Source organism: Gopherus flavomarginatus, chromosome 6 (genome assembly GCF_025201925.1).
Source record: "Gopherus flavomarginatus isolate rGopFla2 chromosome 6, rGopFla2.mat.asm, whole genome shotgun sequence".
Classification (NCBI taxonomy): domain Eukaryota; kingdom Metazoa; phylum Chordata; order Testudines; family Testudinidae; genus Gopherus; species Gopherus flavomarginatus.
In genome coordinates, this window is record NC_066622.1 from 49,489,793 (window position 1) to 49,510,988 (window position 21,196).

The 21,196-nt window shown below is 56.6% G+C and overlaps 1 protein-coding gene across 3 annotated transcripts in view; it reads left to right on the forward strand.

Annotated features, from left to right (window-relative positions):
• SLC38A3 (solute carrier family 38 member 3) overlaps positions 1–21,196 on the forward strand; it is a 98,547-nt gene that overhangs the window by 65,196 nt on the left and 12,155 nt on the right. For 2 of the 3 annotated variants that reach the window (XM_050958693.1, XM_050958695.1), the window contains 2 exons: positions 2,494–2,597; positions 5,286–7,466. In XM_050958693.1, the coding sequence (XP_050814650.1) occupies positions 2,494–2,597; positions 5,286–5,390 (209 nt within the window). In that variant the 3' untranslated portion in view covers positions 5,391–7,466. Of the gene's footprint in view, positions 1–2,493; positions 2,598–5,285; positions 7,467–21,196 lie in introns of those variants that run through there. The other variant, XR_007775094.1, reaches the window with a different exon arrangement.

A 21,196-nucleotide genomic window follows, 5' to 3' on the forward strand; every position in this document is an offset into this window, starting at 1 on the left:
CAGAGTGAGTCAGTAGCAGTGCTGGGATTGGACCCCAGTGGTGAGGGAGTTCAGTCTCCACAGCTTGGGAATCCCTGCCCTTGCTGTTACAGGGGAGGCAGCATTGCCTACTGGGTAGGGCCTGGCCTAGCAATCTGGGCGACCTCAGCTGGGTCACGTTCCCTCTCTGTGCTTCAGGGTCCTCTCCCAGCCTGGGGCTGTCTGCTCCATCCCCCGCCCAGCCCACGATATCTGCCCCACAGCACTATCAGTATGGCAGGCCCATTGGTCCCTGCTTCAGCTGAGCCCCTCCCAACTCCTCTCAGGAGTGGCCCAGACAGGCAAAAGGCCCCACCTCCCTTTGCTGCTCCCCTCTGATCATTGTAACCGCAGGGTTTAAATGCGGCACCGGCTGCTCTTCCTTGTCCCCGAACTCTGGAGTCCTGGCCTGACCGCTGTATTAGCTCAAAGCCCAGGGCTCCAGGCTGCAGCCTGATGGCTTCTCTTTGTTTGCAGTTGGGTGGTTTTTAATTCCTGTTCTGCCTTTGCTCTCGTCATGCCAGATCTGTTCCTAGTATCAGAGGGGCAGCCGTGTTAGTCTGTATCCACAAAACCAACGAGGAGTCCGATGGCGCCTTAAAGACTAACAGATTTATTTGGGCATAAGCTTTCCTGGGTAAAAAACCCACTTCTTCAGTCTCCATGCATCTGAAGAAGTGGGTTTTTTTTACCCACGAAAGCTTATGCTGTCATAACCTAGTCCCAGATTTGGACCTTAGCGTCCAAAATATGGGGGTTAGCATGAAAACCTCCAAGCTTAGTTACCAGCTTGGACCTGGTACCTGCTGCCACCACCCAAAAAATTAGAGTGTTTTGGGGCACTCTGGTCCCCCCAAAAACCTTCCCTGGGGACCCCAAGACCCAAATCCCTTGAGTCTCACAACAAAGGGAAATAAACCTTTTCCCTTCCCCCCTCCAGGTGCTCCTGGAGAGATACACAGAAGCAACCTCCGTGAATCTAAGCAGAGGGAGTCCACCCTCCCTAATTCCAGTCCTGGAACAAAAAGCACTTCCCTCTTTACCCAGAGGGAATGCAAAATCAGGCTAGTAAATCTAACACACCCAGATTTCTCCCCTGATTTCTTCCTCCCACCAATTCCCTGGTGAGTACAGACTCAATTTCCCTGAAGTTCCTCCACTAAAGAAAAAACTCCAACAGGTCTTCAAAGAAAGCTTTATATAAAAAAGAAAGAACAATACATACAAATGGTTTCTCTGTATTAAGGTGACAAATACAGGGTCAATTGCTTAACAGAAATATGAATAAACAGCCTTATTCAAAAAGAATACAATTTAAAGCACTCCAGCAACTATAGACATGTAAATACGAAACAAAAACCCAACTTTGTACTCACAACTTGGAAACATAAGATTAGAAAGCAGGAAATAGAAAAATCCTTCTCTAGCTGAGAGAGATTCAGGCAGAAGACCAAGAACAAAAGACTCACACACAAAAAACCCTCCACCCAGAGTTGAAAAAATCGTTTCCTGATTGGTCCTCTGGTCAGGTGCTTCAGGTGAAAGAGACATTAACCCTTAGCTATCTGTTTATGACATATGCCCAAATAAATCTGTTAGTCTTAAAGGTGCCACTGGACTCCTCATTAAATCTGTTCCTTGGATCCCTGGCTGGCCCCACTCCACAAGGGGTCCCGGTGCAAGGCCAGCACCTGGGGATTGTGCCAGGCTCTCTAGCCCCACTGGTTCTAAGGAAACAAATAGAGGGGGCTTGGCTCAGGGGGTCAGGTGGCTGTGGGGGGCTGGTGTGACAGGTTTGCCCAAGACGTTAGGTGATTAGGCAGAGGCTGCAGGATTTTTAGGGGAGGAGATGGAGGAGCACACCAAGCGACTACATTTTAAAGCTTTGTTAATAAAATGATAAAATAACAGTGGAGAGTGCTGGGGTTTTAATGTTATTTAGAGGAAGGAAGAAAGTGTTAGTGCCACAGGCCTTAACCCATTTTATACTTACATTTGTACTACCTGAGGTTGGCCAAGCCTGGGTGTAATGTAAGAAGATGAGGGGGAAGAGGGGACAGGAGTTTTGTTTTGTGCACAGGTTGTCTGGGGTTTGCTGTTGATTTTTAATTTGCTTTGACTTTTAGGAGGGTTTTTAAGTTTTTTAGCTGCATGGTTTTTGGCTGCATAGAGTTTGTTTGAGTGCTGTGACCTTGGACTGGGGCCCGCATCTTATTTTTGGATTCAGCTGAGAGCTGAGGCATTGAGTTAACCCATATTTTTTTTTTTAGCCTTTTGCAACCTGCAAAAAAACAACATATTTTCCACTTATACCTTTAACTCTTTCTAAAATGCCTTGCAATAGTATTAGCAACATACAATGCTAATTTGCCTCCCCCCAAAAAAACCTAAAGAAAAAGCCACTAAATTATAACACTGGGCACTACTGGCTGCTCCCCTGCACCCCTGTACCCATTCTCTCCTGTTGTTCTCCAGGTGCCACATCAGCCCCCTGCCTCATCTTCATCTTCCCGGCCATCTTCTACATCCGCATCGTGCCCAAAGACAAGGAGCCCCCGAAGTCCACCCCCAAGATCCTGGTACGTCCTCTCCAGCCAAGCTGACTGTCGGGGGGAATCGTGCCACTAATGGGCACTGAAGACGGTGGCCCTGGGCCAGAATTGACTCTGCTTTTGGGTCCCCCTCCAGAGGCCTCCTGCCCGACTCTCAGGGGTGCTGGGCACTGACGCCCCGCTGAGAGGGCATAGAACCAGCCGGGCAATCGGCATGGCTGAGGTCATGCCTCCCTGACAGTGTGTTTCAAGTCAGTCACCCAACATTAATGGCCATCAATATTCTGAAAATATGGGCCTTAATTTCCAGAGTCCTCCCTTCTGTGTGTATGGGAGGGCACAATTTTAGGGGGAACTTCTAGGGGCGGCTCTCTCTTTAGAAGCAAGGAGGTCGCATTTATAGCATGGGAGGCTCCTCAGATGTCACATGGATACAACCCAGGAGTCCTGAATCTGAGACCATCACCACTAACCACTCCCCTCCTAGAGCTGGGGATAGAACCTAAGTTCTCTCTAAACTGCACAGCCGCGCAGCAGGCTATTAAGGGCCATGCAGGTGTGCAGCAGGGAGAGGCGTCTCTCCTCTGGCCCTGGGCTGCTGAGGCAAGAGAGGGCTGGGGACGGTCCAGTCTTCTCTCCTTAGGGCAGCCTGTGCCCCAAATCCCTCATCCCCGGCCCCACCCCAGAACCTGCACCCCCAGCCAGAGCCCTCACCCCCCTGTTCCCTAACTCTCTTCCCCAGTCCGGAGCCCCCTGCTGCACTCCAAATCCCTGATCCCCAGCCCCACCCCAGGGCCCACACCCCCAGATGGAGCCTTCACCCCCCCACACCCCAACCCTCTGCCCTAGCCCGGAGCCCCCTCATGCACCCCAACCCCCTCACCCCAGCCCAACCCCAGAGCCCTCAACTCCACCCACCTGTACCCCTGAGACACACAAACTGGAGCCCTCAACCCGCCGCACCCCAATCCCCTGCCCAAGCCCTGAGCACCCTCCCACACTCCAAACCCCTCATCCCTGGTCCCACCCCAGAGCCTGCACCACCAGCCAGAGCCCTCCCCCCCCCCCCACACCAACCCTCTGTCCTAATCCCCTGCCCAAGTCCTGAGCAACCTCCCACACCCCAAACCTCTCATCCCCGGCCCCACCCCACAGCCTGCACCCCCAGCCAGAGCCCTCACCTCGTGCAACCCAACCCCCTGCCCCAGCCCTGAGTTCCCTCCCACAGGTGGGCTGGGTCGAGGGCAGAGCTGTGTGTCTGACAGGCACAGGTGGGCAGAGTCGGGGCAGAGCTGTATGAGGGGCATAGGTGGGCGGGGCTGGCGATGGAACTGTGTGTCTCAGGGGTACAGGTGGGCAAGGTCGGGGGGAACTGTGTGTCCGAGGGGCACATGGGGCGGTGTCAGGGGTGGAGCTGTGTTTTTGGGGATGCAGGTGGGTGGGGTCGAGGGCGAAGCTGTGTGTCTGAGGGCAACAGGTGGGCAGAGTCAGCAGCGGAGCTCTGTGTCTCAGGGGCACAGGTGAGCAGCGTAAGGGGTGGATCTGTGTGTTTCGGGGTACAGGTTGGCAGGGCTGGGGGGAACTGGGTGTCTGAGGGGCATGGGAGGGCATGATCAAAGGCAGAGATGTGTGCATGGGGGCATGGGTGGGCTGGGTCGAGGGCAGGGCTGTGTGTCTGAGGGTCACTGGTGGGCAAAGTCGGGGGTGAGCTGTGTGTCTGAGGGGCACCAGTGTGTTGGGGCGGGACCAGTCCTGTGTGTCTGAGGGTCATGGATGGGGGAGGTCGAAGGCAGAGATGTGTGTCTGAGGGGCACAGGTGGGCAGGGTTGGGGGCAGAGCTGTGTGTCTGAGGGCTGCACGTGGGCTGGGTAGAAGGCGGAGCTGTGTGTCTGAGTGCACAGATAGGTGGGGTCGAGGGCGGAGCTGTGCGTCTGTGTGGCACAGGTGGGTGGGGGCGAAGCTTTGTATCTTAGGGTGAGGGGCACAGGTGGCTGGGGTTGGGAGCGGAGCAGTGTGTCTGAGCAGCACAGGTGTGTGGGGTCCAATGCAGAGCTGTGTATCTGAGGGGCACAGCTGGGCAGGATTGGGGGTGGAGCTGTGTGTCTGAAGGGCACAGGTGGGCAGAGTGGGGCAGAGCTTTGTGTCTGAGAGGTGCAGGTGGGCTTGGTTGAGGGGCGACCTGTGTGTCTGAATGGTGTAGATGGGTGGGGTCGGGGGCGAAGCTCTGTGTCTGTTGGGCACAGGAGGGTGGGCTCGTAGGAGCAGTGGGTCTGGGGGGCATGGGTGGGCGGGGCTGGCGGTGGAGCTGTGTGTCTCAGGGGTACAGGTGGGTGGAGCGGGGGCAGTCCAGTGTGTCTGAGGGTCACGGGTGGGCAGGGTAGAAGGTAGAGCTGTGTGTCTGAGGGCCAGAGGTGGGCGTGGTCTGGGGCAGAAGTGTGTGTCTGAGGGGCATGCGTGGGTAGGGTTGGGGGCGGAACAGTGTGTCTGAGAGGCAGAGGTGGGCTGGGTCGAGGTTGGAGCTGTGTGTCTGGGGAGCACAGGTGGGCGAGGCTGAGAGTTGAGCTGTGTGTCTGAGGGGTTGCGGTGGGCAAGGTTGGGGGCGGAGCTCTGTGTCTGTCGGCGCACGTGGGTGGGGTTAGATGTCTGGAGTTGTGCCCAGTGGGCTGAGCCTGCCCTGGGGCTCATGTCTGCTGCCCCCTGTCTCCTCCCTTGCAGGCTGCCGGCTTCGCGGGCCTCGGCGTGCTCTTCATGGTCATGAGTCTCAGCTTCATCATCAGCGACTGGGCAATGGGCAGCGCCAAGAGTGGGGGTAGCCACTAGAGGGCAGCAGGAAGCGCCCTCCCACCCCCACCCCACACCCTGGGAGCTGGGGCTGTCTGAGCCATGCTCCCCTGCCCCTGTCCTGCTGCTAGTACTGTCCAGTGACCCGGTCCTCACCGCTGCTGAGCCAGGGACATGCCCGGGGCCCTGCGGCACTACTGGGATTTCCCCAGCACAGGTGAGCCAGACCTTCGCAGCTAATAAATGTAGCATGGGGGGGCCAAGCAATCCCCCAGCTGGGGGGTGGGCACAGCTAAGCTGGGCCAGTCCAGCTGAGGAGCTTCGAGTGCCAGAAGGAGCAGAAGCAGGTCTAATGGCTGTAGCATGGGAGTGGGCTCTATTCCCTGCTCTGCCCTTGTCCGGCTAGGTGAGCTTGCCTCAGTTTTCCCATCTTTAAAATGGGGCTGCTACTTCCCTACCTCACTGGGGGGCTGGCCGTGAGACAGAGCAGCTCCATGCACATGTGGAGCAGCCAGAAGCCCACGGATGGTGGCACCAGCGAGACGGGCAGAGAATTGTTTCAGGGGCGCAACAAACAGGAAGCGAGTGCTGCCAAGTGGGAAGTGACACAGACAGAGGGCATGTCCTGTCAGGGAGCAGCTCGTCAACGAAAAAAAAATGAAATGGGGTGGGGTGTAGTGCTGTCCTGCCTTGTGCCTCAGTTTCTTTTTCCCTGCTGGGGCACAAGGCCAGACACGCTCTTCAGAACCCCCTTTTTTTGTTGGGGGTGGGCAGGTCCCATTCTCTGTGCGGTGGCTTCAGAGTTGTGCTAAGCCTGCAGCCATGATCTCACACCTGCCAAGGAGAGTGGCATTTGGGGTCAATTGAGGGGCAGGAATCCCTGCACTGGGGGGAGCAGGGCCTCAGCGTGTCTCACCTTGGCCTATGTAGGTGGAGGTTCCGATGCCAGCCCTAATATGCCCACCCCAGCTGCTATTACAGGGGGGCCTTGCCCACTGCCTGGAGCAGTTCCCTGCCCCACAGCACTGAGAGACCGTTCCCCCCTTCTAAGGAGGGCCCTCCCCATTGGCTGGCAGATGGTGCCCCCCTGAGAGCTGGCAGTGTGTACTGGAAATTGTGGCCCTGCCATTGAGCCTGTATAGAAACTAAACAATCCCTAAAACTTGATTTGCTGCTAATCGAAATAGTTTAGGAGAATCTGCATTAATTTATATTGTATATGTGTACACACACACACACTATTGTTATTGTGTTACTGACCTTGCAGTTAGTGGGTTCCATAGGGTGCCCATCCTCTGCAGACCATGTCAGAGCTGGGAGGGTCCAGCGAAATCATGTTTGGTTGGCTGCTGTCTTTAATTTGGGATGCTCCCTCGTTACTGCTTGTGGTGGGCATGAGGAGCATCAGTTCACCATGGGCCTCTCCTCTTGTCCTCCCACCCTGCCAGTTGGCTGGGGTGAAGCCAGACCTGGGGGGCTGGCAGCGTGCACCAGTTTAATATCTTCTGCACCCCTTTGGACAGGTCTTTTCCACCTCTCTGACCTGCAGTCCCATCAGACTTCAGCCCAAACCAAATATGGCTCCCAGCCCTCTCCACATGCTATGGTCATGGGCCCCTCTCCCTCACGGTCTGTCTGGCTGAGGGGCAGGATGTGGGCAGAAGAAGCCACTGTGGATGTGGCCTCCTCACAGACCCATGGCAGGAGCTGTTCTTGGGGCCTTGGAGTGAGAAACCTGCAGAGCTCCCTAGCTTGCTGTAGAGGAGGTGGTCCCCAGGCAGTGAGGGGGTCTCCTGCCCTAACCACTAGTGAGAGTTTGACTGCGCTGCCCCTAGCACCGTGGGAGCCATGTGATGGTTTTGATTTCCCTAGAGGCATAGGCTGCAGGTTATATATGTTAGCAGTGCTCGGGCTCCAGGAATATTCAGGGCTGGGGACCCTGCTCCAGCAATATTTGGAGCTGGGTCTCTCCCCTGGCCCTGCCTGGATCGGGCCCCGGCCCCGCGGGTCTCCCCCTCGCCCATGGCCCGCCACGTCCCTGCCCAACAGAGAGCAGCGTGCGCCTCTCCCCTGCCTGCTCCGGCTGCTAGAGAGCAGCTCCTGGCAGAACTGCTGTCTGCTGCCCCAGGGTCCTAGTGCCTGTCATTACTAATGGCAAGGCAGGCTGCCCTTACCCTGCCCTAGCCCTGAGCCTCTCCAACGCCCCAAACCCCTCAGCCCCAGCCAGAGCCCTCACCCCCTGCACCCTAATCCTCTGCCCCAGCCCTGAGCCCCCCCCGTAGCATGAACCCCTCATCTTCAGCCCCAGCCCTCATCCCCCCACACCTTGATCCTCTGCCCTAGCCCTGAGTGCCCCCGCATCATGAACCCCTCATCCCCCTGCACCCTAATCCTCAGCCCCAGCGAGAGCACTCATCCCCCCGCACCCTAATCCTCTGCCCCAGCCCTGAGCCCCCTCCTGCATCATGAACCCCTCATCCTCAGCCCCAACCCTCATCCCCCTGCACCCTAATCCTCAGCCCCAGCCCTGAGCCCTCGTCCCCCCGCATCATGAACCCCTCATCCCCAGCTAGAGCCCTCATCCCCCTGCACCCTAATCCTCTGCCCCAGCCTTGAGCTCCCCCGCATCATGAACCCCTCATCCTCAGCCCCAACCCTCATTCCCCTGCACCCTGATCCTCTGCCCCAGCGTGCACCACCTCCCCCTTCCTACACCCCCACCCCCAGCCCAGATCCTGCACCCAAACTCCATCTCAAAGCCTGTACCCCTCACCCCCTCCTGCACACCCACCCCTGCCCCAGCCCAGAGCCTGCACCCAGCACCCAAACTCCCTCCCAGAGCCTGCGCACTTCACCCCTTCCTGCACCCCTCACCCCTTCCTACACCCCCACCACCAGCCCATAGCCTGCACCCAAACTCCGTCCCAAAGCCTGCAGCCCTCACTCCCTCCTGCACACCCACTCCCTGCCCCAGCCCAGAGCCTGCACCCAGCACCCAAACTACTTCCCAAAGCCTGCATCCCTCCTGCACCCTAATCCCCAGCCCACAACCTGCACCTCAGACCTCCCCCCCCGAAACTCCGCCCAGAGCCTTAGGCAGGTGGGGGCAGAGTTTGAGGGGGTGGAGTTGGGGGGGCGGGTTCTGGGCACCACCAAAATTTCTACAGACTTGCCACCCATGCCTAGAGGGAGAGCCTCTCCTGTATGAACCTGAGTAGTCCCGGCAGCAGGGCCCTGGTTGTACTGACTGTTACTGGGCTGGGCTGGAAAGTGAACCAGTAGGGGCACCTGGATTGTAGTTAAAGGGAAAAACCCTGCAGAGTCACAGCTCGTCACCCGGCTAGTGAGGGGCTGGGCCTGTGTTCGCACTGGGTCTTTCTCTCAATCCTGGCCTAACGGGGCAGGCTGCCTGGGCATGTGAGGGTCATTCATGGAGGGGTGAAGGCAGCAGCCCCAGCAGTGTTGTATCTGTGTTGGCTGGCAGAGAACCCTAGTGGGGCTCCAGAATGGGCACCCCACTGAGGGGAGTGGATGCTGAAGTTCAGCTAGGAGAACTGCAGCAGGTTTTTATGGACCTCGCCCAGGTGCCTGGGCTTCTCTGGCAATTCACTTCGGACCTCTCCAGGGGTGGGGTGCTTCCCCAAGGGACTCTCCTGCTGTCCTGCCCGGCAAAGTTGGCTCCCCCAGCCTGAAGCTAGAGCTGGGGGGGCAGCAGGGTGACCTAGCTGCCTTCTTGGGTATACAGTCACATGCAGGCTTGTGGTGCTGATGCTGTGGTGGGGCATATGAGGTTCCTGCACGAGGCCTCCCAGGGCCTGGCTGCAGTGTCACTCCCTGGCTCAGGAACCAGGGCACCCATGGGTACTGGGGGCTGTTTGTGGCTGCTGTAACTCAGGGGCATCCCAAACCAAGGCACATCCACTCCCTGCTCTCCGGGGCCCCAACAAGGGCTCTCTCTCGGGTCTGGCCAAACAGAGGAGGGTCGCTGAGCTGGAACAAAACCCATTCATGTCCTTGAGGGGGGGAGGGGCAGCCCTGCTGGCTGGGGGCAGACAAGGGCGATCAGTGGGGAGGAGCTAACACTGTATGACTTCCTGCCAGCCTGCAGTGCCTACCAGCTGCCCACCTGCCCACATCACTCCTCATGCCTCTAGGCGCCATATGCCCAGGAACCTCTGGGTCACACCGAAAAATGAGCGGCTACCTCCCAGTCTCCGTTTGCTGCGTGACGGGCACCATATGAATTGGGCGGGGGGTAGGGGTAAGGGGTGGGCCAGGGTATTTTCAGCAGCACTGTGATTGCAAGTGAAATTAAGCAACCCACCATTTCTTGGGATTGACTAAGTGCAAATGAAGTAATTCAGAGACGTATTTTTGTATCGGGGTGGAGGAAGCTGGACAGCTTTGTGTCAATACTGTATATGAGTAGGTGTTGCTTTCAGTAGCTCTGTATAGTGTATATATGCTATGTAGTCAATGGAGAGGGACCACTGTACCAGATGATCTGCCTATGCCACAGAGAACTGACGGCGAGATCTGGCCATTCAGCCAGTCCAATAGGCTGGTGGCCACTGTGATATTGGCTACTAGGGGACATCTCCAGATGTCATTGTGCTGGTGTTAAACCATCTCCTCCAGGCTGTGAGCAGTAGCCCATGGAGGGTCTCCATGGGCTGTGGATTAGGGCCCTCCTGAAGAGTGGGGAGGGCTAGACAGTTGCAAAGATAAAGGATGGTTTTAGTCAGCTTTATAAGGGCCTGATCCTGCGAGGTGCTGAGCGCCAGTCCGGCACGGGCAGGTGCTGCAATCAGTGGGTGCTACTTGCCTCCCAGGGAGGGCTCAGCACCAGCACCACTCCCATGATTGTGCCAGTCTTGGTTACGTGGTGGCTCTGTGGTATTGGAGAGCTCAAGTTGCTGTGCCCGGCTGGCACGGCAAGGGAGGTATGGGGCATCTTATAACCACAACCAAGGCTCTCTGCTTCTCCCAGCTTGGCCGTGCTCAGTGGGTCATTGCACAAGGCGCGTGTGCCCCTGCCTGCCCATTAAGAGGTGGGAGGGCACAGATCAGGTTAGCTGGGTGACGGCAGGTTGGTACAGCGGTCCCTCTCCATCGCTCTGTCTATGAGGCGGCTCAGCAGGCTGCAGCGTAAGGGGTAAAGCTGGTTTCAGTCTCACTTTGCATTCAGGACCCTCCTCCAGGGGTCGGGCTGAGCCTCCCCTGCCAGCGCTGGCCTCCCATCCCCTGTCCCTTCGCTAGCACATTCCCAGCCTGTGAAAGGGGAGTGAGGCGCTGGCCAAGGAGCCGCGTGGCTGTACCATGTGATAGGGCTTGAGGTTGATTTTAAATTATATGGTTAAATTAGATTTTTATTTGAAAAGGAAACAAACACCCTCCCCTTTTTAAATAACAATAAAGGAAAAGCAAAACCTCCCTGGGTTCCGTGTGTTCTTGACACTGGGAGCTAATGGAATGGACCCAGCATGGAGTGAACTGAGGTCCTGCAGAACTACATGTGTGCATGACTGCAGCGCACATGCCAAACCCATGCTAAAGACTCACGCCCACTGTGGCTCAGGCACAGAATGGGACATACAGCACCCACAGATCAGTGGGGAGCCACACCCTGGAAGGAAAGAAGTCACTCGCTTGTGAATTACTGTATGACATGACCGCCTCCATAGAAACCAATGCGCTCAGCCACTTCCCGTGCGGCCAAAGGCAGATCTAAGGAGTTTATGTTTATCCCCTTCAGGGGTTGAGATGAGCATAAGGTAGGCCTTTCATCTGAGCAGACTGAAAATGGACACAAGGAAATCGTTATTTGTTCAGCATGCAAAATTAACCAGCGGAACTCACTGCTACAAGGTATCACTATGGCCACCAGCAAAGTAGTTTTTTTTTTAAGGCTGAGGCATTTATATAGAGAATGAAAACACCCAGAGTTATCATGGAGAGACTCAAGCATCTAGACAGTTTTTAAAGCTGCATGTTTCAGGGCATAAACAAACTATGACCTAAGGCAAGTCAGGAAGGAACTGCCCCTATGGACAGGTTATTCCATCATTTTCCACTAGGGGCTTTCTTTCACTTTCCTCTGAAATGGCTGCTGCTGGGTTGCCCTGCTCCGCCAGTTCCTGTCTCTCATGCATGTATGTGAGCAGGTTGGTAGCTCAGCGGGCACATGCTCTCTGTGGTACAGTGGGCGCACAGCAGCAGAAGCCCAGTCTGTGATTGCTGCAGAGTGACTGCACAGTGCAGTGAGTAAGTGCGATGAAGATATTGGTCTAGGGTGACCAGACAGCAAATGTGAAAAATCGGGACAGAGGTGGAGGGTAATAGGAGCCTATATAAGAAAAAGACCCCAAAATCGAGACTGTCCCTATAAAATTGGGACATCTGGTCACCTTACATTGGTCCCTAGGTCACAGGGGAGACACATTGGTGTCAGCCCAGCCTGCAAGTGTCTGTTCTAAGGGCCCTGGTGCACAGGGAGGTGGGTTAGGCCTCCTCTGCTTGGGGATCCCAGGGCAATCACTGTCTGGGCCTGGCCCCATCAGCGCTCATTTGCTGTAACCATGTGGGTGGAGCCGAGGCAATGGAGAGTGCAGTCAGGCGAGCTTCAGCGACGCTGCTGTTCAGTGAGCTGCACACACAGCCCTGATTCAAGGTAACTCTGTTCCAGCCAAAAAACCATGGGGCTGCCGTTTTGTCCAGTGTTGTCAACGAAACACCGAGGGCTAGGTCAGGCCTCGGATCGGAGACACTCCCGGAGCCAGTGTGCAGATGAGTTGGGGTTCTTGCATAGTGATAGGGGCAACTGGGCAGCAGGGAATGGCGGGGGGGGAGTGTCACCTCTTCTCTTAGGGTTACTGCCCCAGCCCCGTGCTAGGAACGTGCCCCCTCCCCCGCCTTTCCCAGCAGCACGCTGACATGCCTGGCAATGGCAGGATGACCACAGGGAGTCCCCGGCAGAGGGCAACTGCTAGGCCTGCATGGGTGCCATGAGGTTAGCTGCATGGCAAGTCATCCCCTGGCCTTCGTCTGGTGCTTTGCTCCCAGGCAGGCGGCTGGGTGGCACTGCTGTGGGGTGTCAGGGCAGTGAAGCGGGAGAGATGGGGGATGGCGAAGGGAGTAAACCCAGTGGCTGGATGGGGGCCCAATCCTGTCGCCCATCTGAATTGTCCCCTCACACTAGAGCTTGTCACAGGGTAACTGTCCCTTTAAGGGCACTGGGCTCAACCCCTGCCCCGTTACCAGGCTGGCAGGTGATGGGTGTGAGACTGGGGCTTGCCCTGCAGATAACCTGATTTAGAGACCAAGCAATGCCACGAGAGGCAGAGACAGGCAGGGGCAGGAGCCCCAGAGCCGAGTGGGTCTCCTCACGGGAGGGGTGGAAAGGCCTGGCTGGGCCCAGACAAGTGGCCAGGAGGGCAGGGCAAGGCCTGGGGCAGGGGCTCGCCAGCCAGCTGAACGGGGCACACTAGTGCAGAGGGCTCAGAGAGCCTAGGGGACCATTCCTTGCTCCAGTCTAAGCACCCGTCTGCCACTGGCCATTGGCTCCCACCCCGCTACCCCGTCCTGAGCCCAGTGACTCTAGCCAGCCCAAAGGATGCCAGGCCTCAGGAGCCAGGTGGGACCGAGGGGCCCTCAGTGCTCAAGGGAATGGCTTAGGTGAGCCGTGCCCAGGTGAACCCCAGACCGTGTCCATGCCCCATGCTGCAGAGGAAGGAAAAACACCCTAAGATGCCAGCCATTACCCAGCCGGAGGAAGTTCGGGTCTAGGGTAGGGGGTTTCAAACTGGGGGGGGTGGGACCCCTCAGGGGGTTGCAAGGTTATTACATGGGGGGTCACAAGCTGTCAGCCTCCGCCCCAAACCTTGCTTTTCCTCCAGCATTTATAATGGCGTTAAGTATATTAAAAAGTGTTTTTAATTTATAAGGGAGGGGTCGCACTCAGAGGCTTGCTGTGTGAAAGGAGTCACCAGTACAAAAGTTTGAGAACTGCTGGTCTAGGGGGTGTTTGCCGCCACCTTGTGGCCAGGACTGTAGTGCACGCAGATCACTGCTGGAAGCCACAGTACACTGCTGCTGAGCTGGGGGCCTGGGTTGCCATCTGGTTTCAGCCAGGGCCCAGCTCCCTCCCTCAGCTGCAGGCAGAGAGAGAGGCAGACGCTGGGGAGGGGGACTGGCTTCCGTTTAGTGGCCGTGCCCTCCCCCTCTCCCCCCCATTGCAGATAGGATGACCAGACGTCCCAATAAAATCAGGACCGTCCTGATATTTAGGTGTTTGTCCCAATATTTCGCTCCACCGGCAGCACTTGGCTTTTTTTTTTTTAACCTTCTGCCGGCGGACGCCTCCACCCCCATGTATCCCAATATTTCCTCCCTCTCATCTGGCCACCCTAGTTGCAGAATCCCAGCACAACTGGGCAGTGTGGGCAGCTGGGGCTGGGCGACACACAGCACCAGGGCTGAGACTGCCCAGGTGCACCCAGGGGTGGGAGAACGTGGCAGTGCCCCCTCCACCTCTTCTTGTGTCCTCTAGAAGAGGGAAAGGAGCCCTGGCCCCAGGCTAGCCAAGTGCAGGTGGGACCCCATGCTGCAGTCTTTGAGGGGTGGGAGACTGCTGCAGGGTTTCAGCTGTCTATACACACATACACCCTGTAGGGGTGCAAGCCCTCTGCTGAGTCTCCACCCCGTCCCCTTCCCTGCAGCTCTACCTAGTACTGATCTGGGGTCAGTAGTGACTCAGAATCAATCACAGCACTCCCTGCAGCACAGTGCCCCCTAGCACCACAGTGTGTGGCGGGGTGCATCCTCTCCACCAGTCCCTGCAGCACCGCACCTCCGAACATGCACTGTCACGAAGTGAAACCCCCTCCCAACTCTCTTTGCTGATTCTGAGCAGAGCTGGGAGCATGCAGCAGAATTCAGCGCCTGCTCTGTATTTGACACCCCGGGACTGGGAGCAAGGCTCCTGCCTCCTCTGCCAAGGGATCGGACTTCCATGGCATGCAGAGGAGTGAGGGCATTCCTACGGTGTCTATCAGCAACTCCTTAGCTGCACTGAGAGGCCAGCATGGCCTGCACCTCTCTGGCATGCAGCCTGCCTGGGCACTGGTCCACTGCCACAGCGACCAGCTCAGGTCCCACACACCCCACACTGCAGCTTGCCCAATATGTGGGAAGGGCCCAGCAGCCCCCAAGCAGCATGTATCAGTGGCTAGTCTGTGCTGGGAGGGCGACGGCCCGAGGAACCCTAGGCAGGGCTGATGGCTGCGGGTCCCCATAGCACCATGGAAGCAGTGGTGGGGAGATCTGCCTCCCTGCCCCAGGCTGCATGGGCTACCTAGGGTGACCAGGTGTCCCAATAAAATCGGGACTGTCCTGACATTTAACCTTTTGTCCTGCGTCCTGATCAATGTACGATTGGGACACCATTTGTCCCGATATTCAGGTAAGGAGGCGAGCGGGAGGGAGGCGCTGACCGGCGCGCTGCATCCCTGCTCCCCCCCCCCCGCGCTTCCCGCTGAGTAACAGCAATTTTGCAGCACTTAGTGCTTTCCAGGAGGGACGCGGAGGAGTGGGGTGTGGCGCGCACAGGGGAGGAGGTAAAGAAGAGACAGGGCAGGGGTGGGGACTTGGGGGGAGGGGGTGGAATGGGGGCGGGGCAAGGGAGGGGCAGGGGCAGGAAGAGGTGGCGGGTGGGCGAGCACCCACCCGGCAGAGGGGAAGTTGGCACTGTAGGGGTGAGTGGTGGGTGAAGAGGCAAGCAGCAGGCGGGCGAGCACGCAGGCGGGGAGATGAGCAGTGGTTGGGGGACTGAGGAGGGATGCAACAAGCCAGCAGCAGACCAGGGGATGAGGAAGGGTGTGGGGGGGCGAGTGGGGAGGGGGCAGGACCTGGGGCAGAGTAGGGGAGGAGCGGGGGGTGGACTGTGGGCGGGGCTGATGGCACCCCAATGTGTCCTGATATTTTAGTGTGGTGATCTGGTCACGCTAGGGCTGCCCAGCAATCACTGTACTGTAACAGGCTTTGGGATTCACCCAGCTGGCCACTGGATGGCCCCATTGCCCTGCTCACCCCGAGGGCCGCGCCCAAGAGTTATTGCCCAGAGATTCCGTGCAGGGCCAGGCTGCAGGAGGGGATGGGACCGCCATGAGGTGCCTTGGGGGAAGGCAGCCGGGTGGGTAGGGGGCAGTTGGGCAGGATTGGGCCCCCTGTGACTCTCTGTCTGAAATGTTTGACTAGATGCCATTTAATTCCCTGAGCAGGACTGCAACTGTGCCAGGGCCCACTGCTCATTGCTCCTGAGCCTCTCGCCGCCCTCCACTCAGGACACCCCAGGAAAGGGTAACCCCTGCAGTTCGGATCCAGCGGGCACTGGGGTGCAAAGCACATGGGGGCTGCAGGTAGCACCCCGACCTCCGAGGCCCCCGCTCTCCCCTGGGCTGGAGCAGCAGGGCAGTATGTGCTCCCCGAGGGCATGGGGCTCTGATGTTTTCACATTGCTTGAACTTACCCCCCAACTCCCCTCCCCACACACACAAACAGACAGAGGGTTGTAGCTGCAGCTTGCCCACTCCTCCACTCCCTTACCCCTGTTACCCTGCTCCCGCTGGCAGGGTTGCTGTGGTACAGGGCAGACGATTTAGTGTGAGCCTCTAGGAGTCAGTCCCCCTCCCCCTCCCCAGGCTTTGCACTGTCCCATGTACCAAAGAATCCTGAATCTTCAAAGAGCAGAATCTGGATCTGCCCTGTATCACATTTGTTTGCAGGAGTCACTGCAGGGAGAGGGGTCACCGCAGGGTATAGGGGGTCACACTGTACCGATAGCAGGAGTCACGAGAGGGGGGGTCACACTGCACTGATAGCAGGGGTCACTGAGGGGGTTGGGGTCTCACTTAGGGTGACCAGACAGCAAATGTGAAAAATAGGGGTGGGGGGGTAATAGGAACCTATATAAGAAAAAGACCCAAAAATCAGGGCTATTCCTATAAAATTGGGACATCTGGTCACCCTAGTCTCACTGCAGGGGGAGGGGTCACACTGCATGAGAGTGGAGGGGTCTCACTGCAGGGGGAGGGGTCACACTCCACTGATAGTGGGGAGTGACAGAGTGAACTGTCTCAGAGGTGAACAAAATAATGCCTAGGTAGCTGTAGGTGGCTGAACTATGGAGAGTTAAACCCCAGGGCGGGGTGGGGGGAGGATGGCTTTAATCCACGCCCAGGCCCTGCAGAGGTTGCTGTGAGTGGGAGAAGCCTGGGCCCTATATAAGTCTGACCAGCTCAGCCTTAGACCCAGATGGAGAAGTAGCAGTACAGGTGGTGAGCTGTAATGAAGTGCTGTAGGAAACAGCCCAAGACCAGGGCACCGGGAGCTGTACTGTGCTGGAGAGGAAGGTACTGAATGTACTGGCGGTTGGGCGTAAACCAAGGCCTCTGCATAAAGACTGTGTGTGCAGAGTATGGAGAGCTTAAGGAGAAAGCGACAAAAGGGAATACATGTGGGGGGACTTGAAATACTGATGGGGCATTGATAAGAACTGCCTTGTTCTCTGGCTTCCTACACCCCTCCTCCCCCTTTGCTTTCTGGGGTGGCCAGGTCATCCCAGCCCCCCAGGCAATCTGCTTGGGACATTGGAGGCCAGCAGTGGAGCATTCCTCCTGTTCTATGCCTGTGGTACAGAATCGTCTATAGAGTTTGGGCTCGTTCTGGTTGCTTGGTTTAGCATGCGGGTGCAGGGTGGGATGCTGGCCTGTGACGGATCAGACTGGGTGACCTGGTGAGCCTGTTGGGCAGAGTCAGAACTCAAGGCTGCTTTAGGTTGCAGACTCCCAGCCATTACCTGTCTGGATTGCAGTTGCCCTGAGACTCGCTGACTATCCCAGCAGGTCAGACCATAGAAGAGCTGCCCAGCCATTTTCAGTCTATTACTCAATTCCCTACAAAATGCAGCTCTGCGGAGAACAAATTGTGATGAAATTGGGGATTTTTGTAGTGTTTTACATGAATAGCATGTGTGTACCTCAGTTTCCCTGTGTGCTGCATGTTTAACAAGATGGTGGGAGAGAGTTGGTTTTTGCAGAAGACCAGGTGTGACCTCACCTGGCAGCTGGGACCCCCCCAGACAATGGCCTGGAGAGGGGGAGCCCTAACAACTGGTGACTAAGAGCCCCCCCCACCACGTTGGCAGTCTGCTCGTTCTGGACAGTGGGAGGACAAAGGGCTGAGGAGAGAGGACCCCAGTGACCTGACCAACCAGTTCCTGCCGGAGGGGAACAAAGGATGGAAGACAGGAGCCCCAGCAACCTGTTTACCTGGGACGAAGGCAAAGGACAGGGGAGGAGCTGTTGGGGCTGGTGATATCGGATGCCTGGCTGGAAAGCGCAGGGTCTCAGGACTGGAGAGAGAGCAGGCAGCGCCCACCCGGATGCAGGGGAGACTTAAATGTGCTGTGCTGAGGGAGGCCAGCCCTGAGGTCTGGAGAGTTTCCTATGCTATGTTCAGATGCTCCATAAACCGTTCTTTGTTACACTGCCTGAGAGTCACTCTGGTCTAGCGAACAGGGTTGCATTATTCCCTCTGGGAGTGGAGGCCCTGGGTGTCCAGAGCACGTGGACTCCCTGAGGGGGCCTACGCCGAGAGACGTGTGCTAAGGCTCAGAGAGGTACAGTTCCAGGAGACAGAGGGGCTTAACCCCTGAGAGAGAGTGAACCCTTGAAGGGCTGCCACACTGAATGGGGATCCCCTCTGGGACCGTATGGGCCAAGAGGGGGCACAACTTGTGAATCTGTGACACAAACTATTTGTGAATTCAGGTCAAGTTCAGTGAATCCTTTTGGCCAAATAAAAAAAACAGGAAACTTTTTTTTTCTTAAAAAATGTCAAAGCTTCATTCAAGCGTCCCCCAAAAAAGTCTCGATGCTTTTGTTTTGGAACCAGCCCCGGCAAGTGGAAATGCTGCATAGATTTGACCCAAATGCAGGGGCGGCTCTAGACACTTCACCGCCCCAAGCATGGTGTCATGCCGCGGGGGTCGCTCTGCCGCTCGCCGTTCTCGCAGCTCCGGTGGACCTCCCACAGGCATGCCTGCGGAGGGTCCTCTTGTTATGGTATAAATCCCCACTCTGAACCTTAGCGTCCAAAAGACGGGGTACCAGCATGAATCCCCCTAAGCTTAATTACCAGCTTAGATCTTGTAGTGCTGCCACCAACCAGGACTTGCAGTACCTGGTAAACTCTGGTCCCCCCAAAACCTTCTCAGAGGACCCCAAGACCCAGACCCCCTGGATCTTACACAAGGAAAGTAAACCCTTTCCCCCCACCGTTGCCTCTCCCAAGCTTTCCCTCCCTGGGTTACCCTGGAAGATCACTGTGATTCAAACTCCTTGAATTTAAAAACAGAGAGGAGTGCACCTTGCCCCCTCCTCTTTCCCCCTCCCCAAAAGGTAATACAGATTCAAGCTCCATGAATCTAAAACAAAGGGATTCCACCTTCCCCCCTCCCTTCTCTCTCCCTGTCTCCCACCAATTCCCTGGTGAGTACAGACTCAATTCCCTTGAGCCTCAACAAGGGGAAAAAATCAATCCGGTCTTAGAAAGAAAACTTTTAATAAAAAGAAAGAAAAAAAGTAAAAGTTGTCTCTGTAATTTAGATGGTAAATGTTACAGGGTATTTCAGCTTGTAGAAACTAGAGAGCCTTCCCCCCAGCATAAATACACATTAAAATCATTCCAGCAAAATACACATTTGCAAATAAAGAAAGCAATCAAAAAGGACTAAACCGCCTTTGTACTTATACTCACTATTTGAATAGAAAATTAGAGAGCCTGTAGGTACGTCTCAGAATCCAGAGAGAACAACAGACAAAGAAAACACACAAACAAAGACTTCCCTCCACCGAGATTTGAAAGTATCTTGTCTTCTGATTGATCCTCTGGTCAGGTGGTCCAGGTTCACTGCTTGTAACCCTTTACAGGTAAAAGAGACATTAACCCTTAACTATCTGTTTATGACACCTCTGGTCCCGCGGCTCCACCGAAGGTCCACCAAAGCTGCGGGACCAGCGGACCTTCTGCAGGCATGCCACCGAAGGCACCCTGCCTGCTGCCCTCCCAGCGACCAGCAGAGTGCCCCCCGCGGCATACCACCCCAAGCACGCGCTTGGCGTGCTGGGGCCTGGAGCCGCCCCTGCCCAAATGCATACCGCCCCAAGCACGCGCTTGGCGTGCTGGGGCCTGGAGCCGCCCCTGCCCAAATGGCTTTTTATTTTTTCGTTTTTTGCTGGGGGGCGGGGACCTGGAAGAAAAAATTGTTTGATTCAAATGAATCACAGTGTTCAGTTTGACCCAGAGTCAAAAACAAAAATCAAGTCTCTCGGTTCTTGACCTGAGTCCACACCTGTGGGTCTGAAGAGTTTATCAGTGCTTGATTTGTAATGAGAGAGGGGCCAGGGCTCAAGCTGTTTTTTGTTTTACTTTCATAATTGACAGGCCGGGCCCAAGGGCACTAGGGTTCCTAACTGCCAGGCCTGGAGACACCAGGGCTCTGAACAGCCAGGCCAAGAGCGCCGGGCCTCTGAATCGCCAGGCCCAGAGGTGCTGGTTCAGCCCTTGCACAAATTAAGCACTAGGTTGACTAGCTTTCACAGGGCAGTTTATTTGGGACACAGCCATCGCAGAGAAAACATATAATCAAACAGCAATCAGCCGGTCTCCATGCTTGCTAAGCTTACCGTGTGTTTCCAACTCATCCAGCCTGGCTGGGTTGTGTCCTTCCAGCCCTCCCAGCAGGGTTTACCCTAGTTACAAGCTGGTGTGAAGTTCTGGCTCACATGGGGGCATGGCTCAGCTCAGACTGGCCATTTGTACCATACGCTCTTTCTTTGTCTCCTGGCCCCTTGAACCTGGGCTGCCTCAGGCTGTGATTTTTGCCTTGCCCCCCACCTCCTGGGCTAGTACTTCTCTCCCTGTCCTGGTGTCTGCACTAATAACGCCCCACTGACTCTGGGCCAGTTGGTGGGGTCAGAGCAGGAGGCACAGTGGCTGTGGTGATCCAGTGTCCCCACAATTCTGGGGCACCACCATGGCCCTGAAGAGATGGAACATAGGGCGCAGGGATCTGGCAGGTCTCCAGACAGTGGCTATGTGTGAAGCAGGATGCTCAGGGTGTAAGGCCTGGTGCGCTGGGCCTTCCTACCTGTCTCTTCACCAGTGCCGCAGGGGTGGGGATAGGGGGCTGTGTAACCATCACTGAGCGGCCGGGCTGAGCCTGCTGCAAGGACAGGAGCAAATGAGTTGTGGAAGGAGAATTCCAGGAAAAGAGGGAGTGATGCCCAGGGAATGATGCCAGCAGGGAGGTGAACCAGGGTCACCTACCGCCTGCAGCCCTGCCCTAGGAGTGACTGGGGGCATCCCTTCCCTGGGCATTGCTTCAGAGCACCTCTGTGGCCCAAGGGCTGTGCCAGGGAGCACCCCGCCCTGTGTGCCATTCCGGAGAACCTCTAGTGCTGTGCTGTACCGCACCCCTGCACTAAACCCACCTTCCAGACACATACACCAAGGCATAGTACCCGTCCCCCACACACTTCCTACTGTGTGTGCTTCCCTGGAGACTTCCCTTCTACCACCCCCTCCTAGATCCACACACACAGTCCGTCCGCATCACCACTACTGCTCTCCATCCTCACTAAATCCCTGGCACTGGGGCATGGGGACAAGTCTCTCCGCCTTGTAATGATGGCAGCAGAGAGCCTGAACTCACCAATAAGGAGGAAGCCCTTAGTCCTAGTTTGAGCTGCACATAGCTCCTGAACCCATTGTGGATCTGGAGCCCC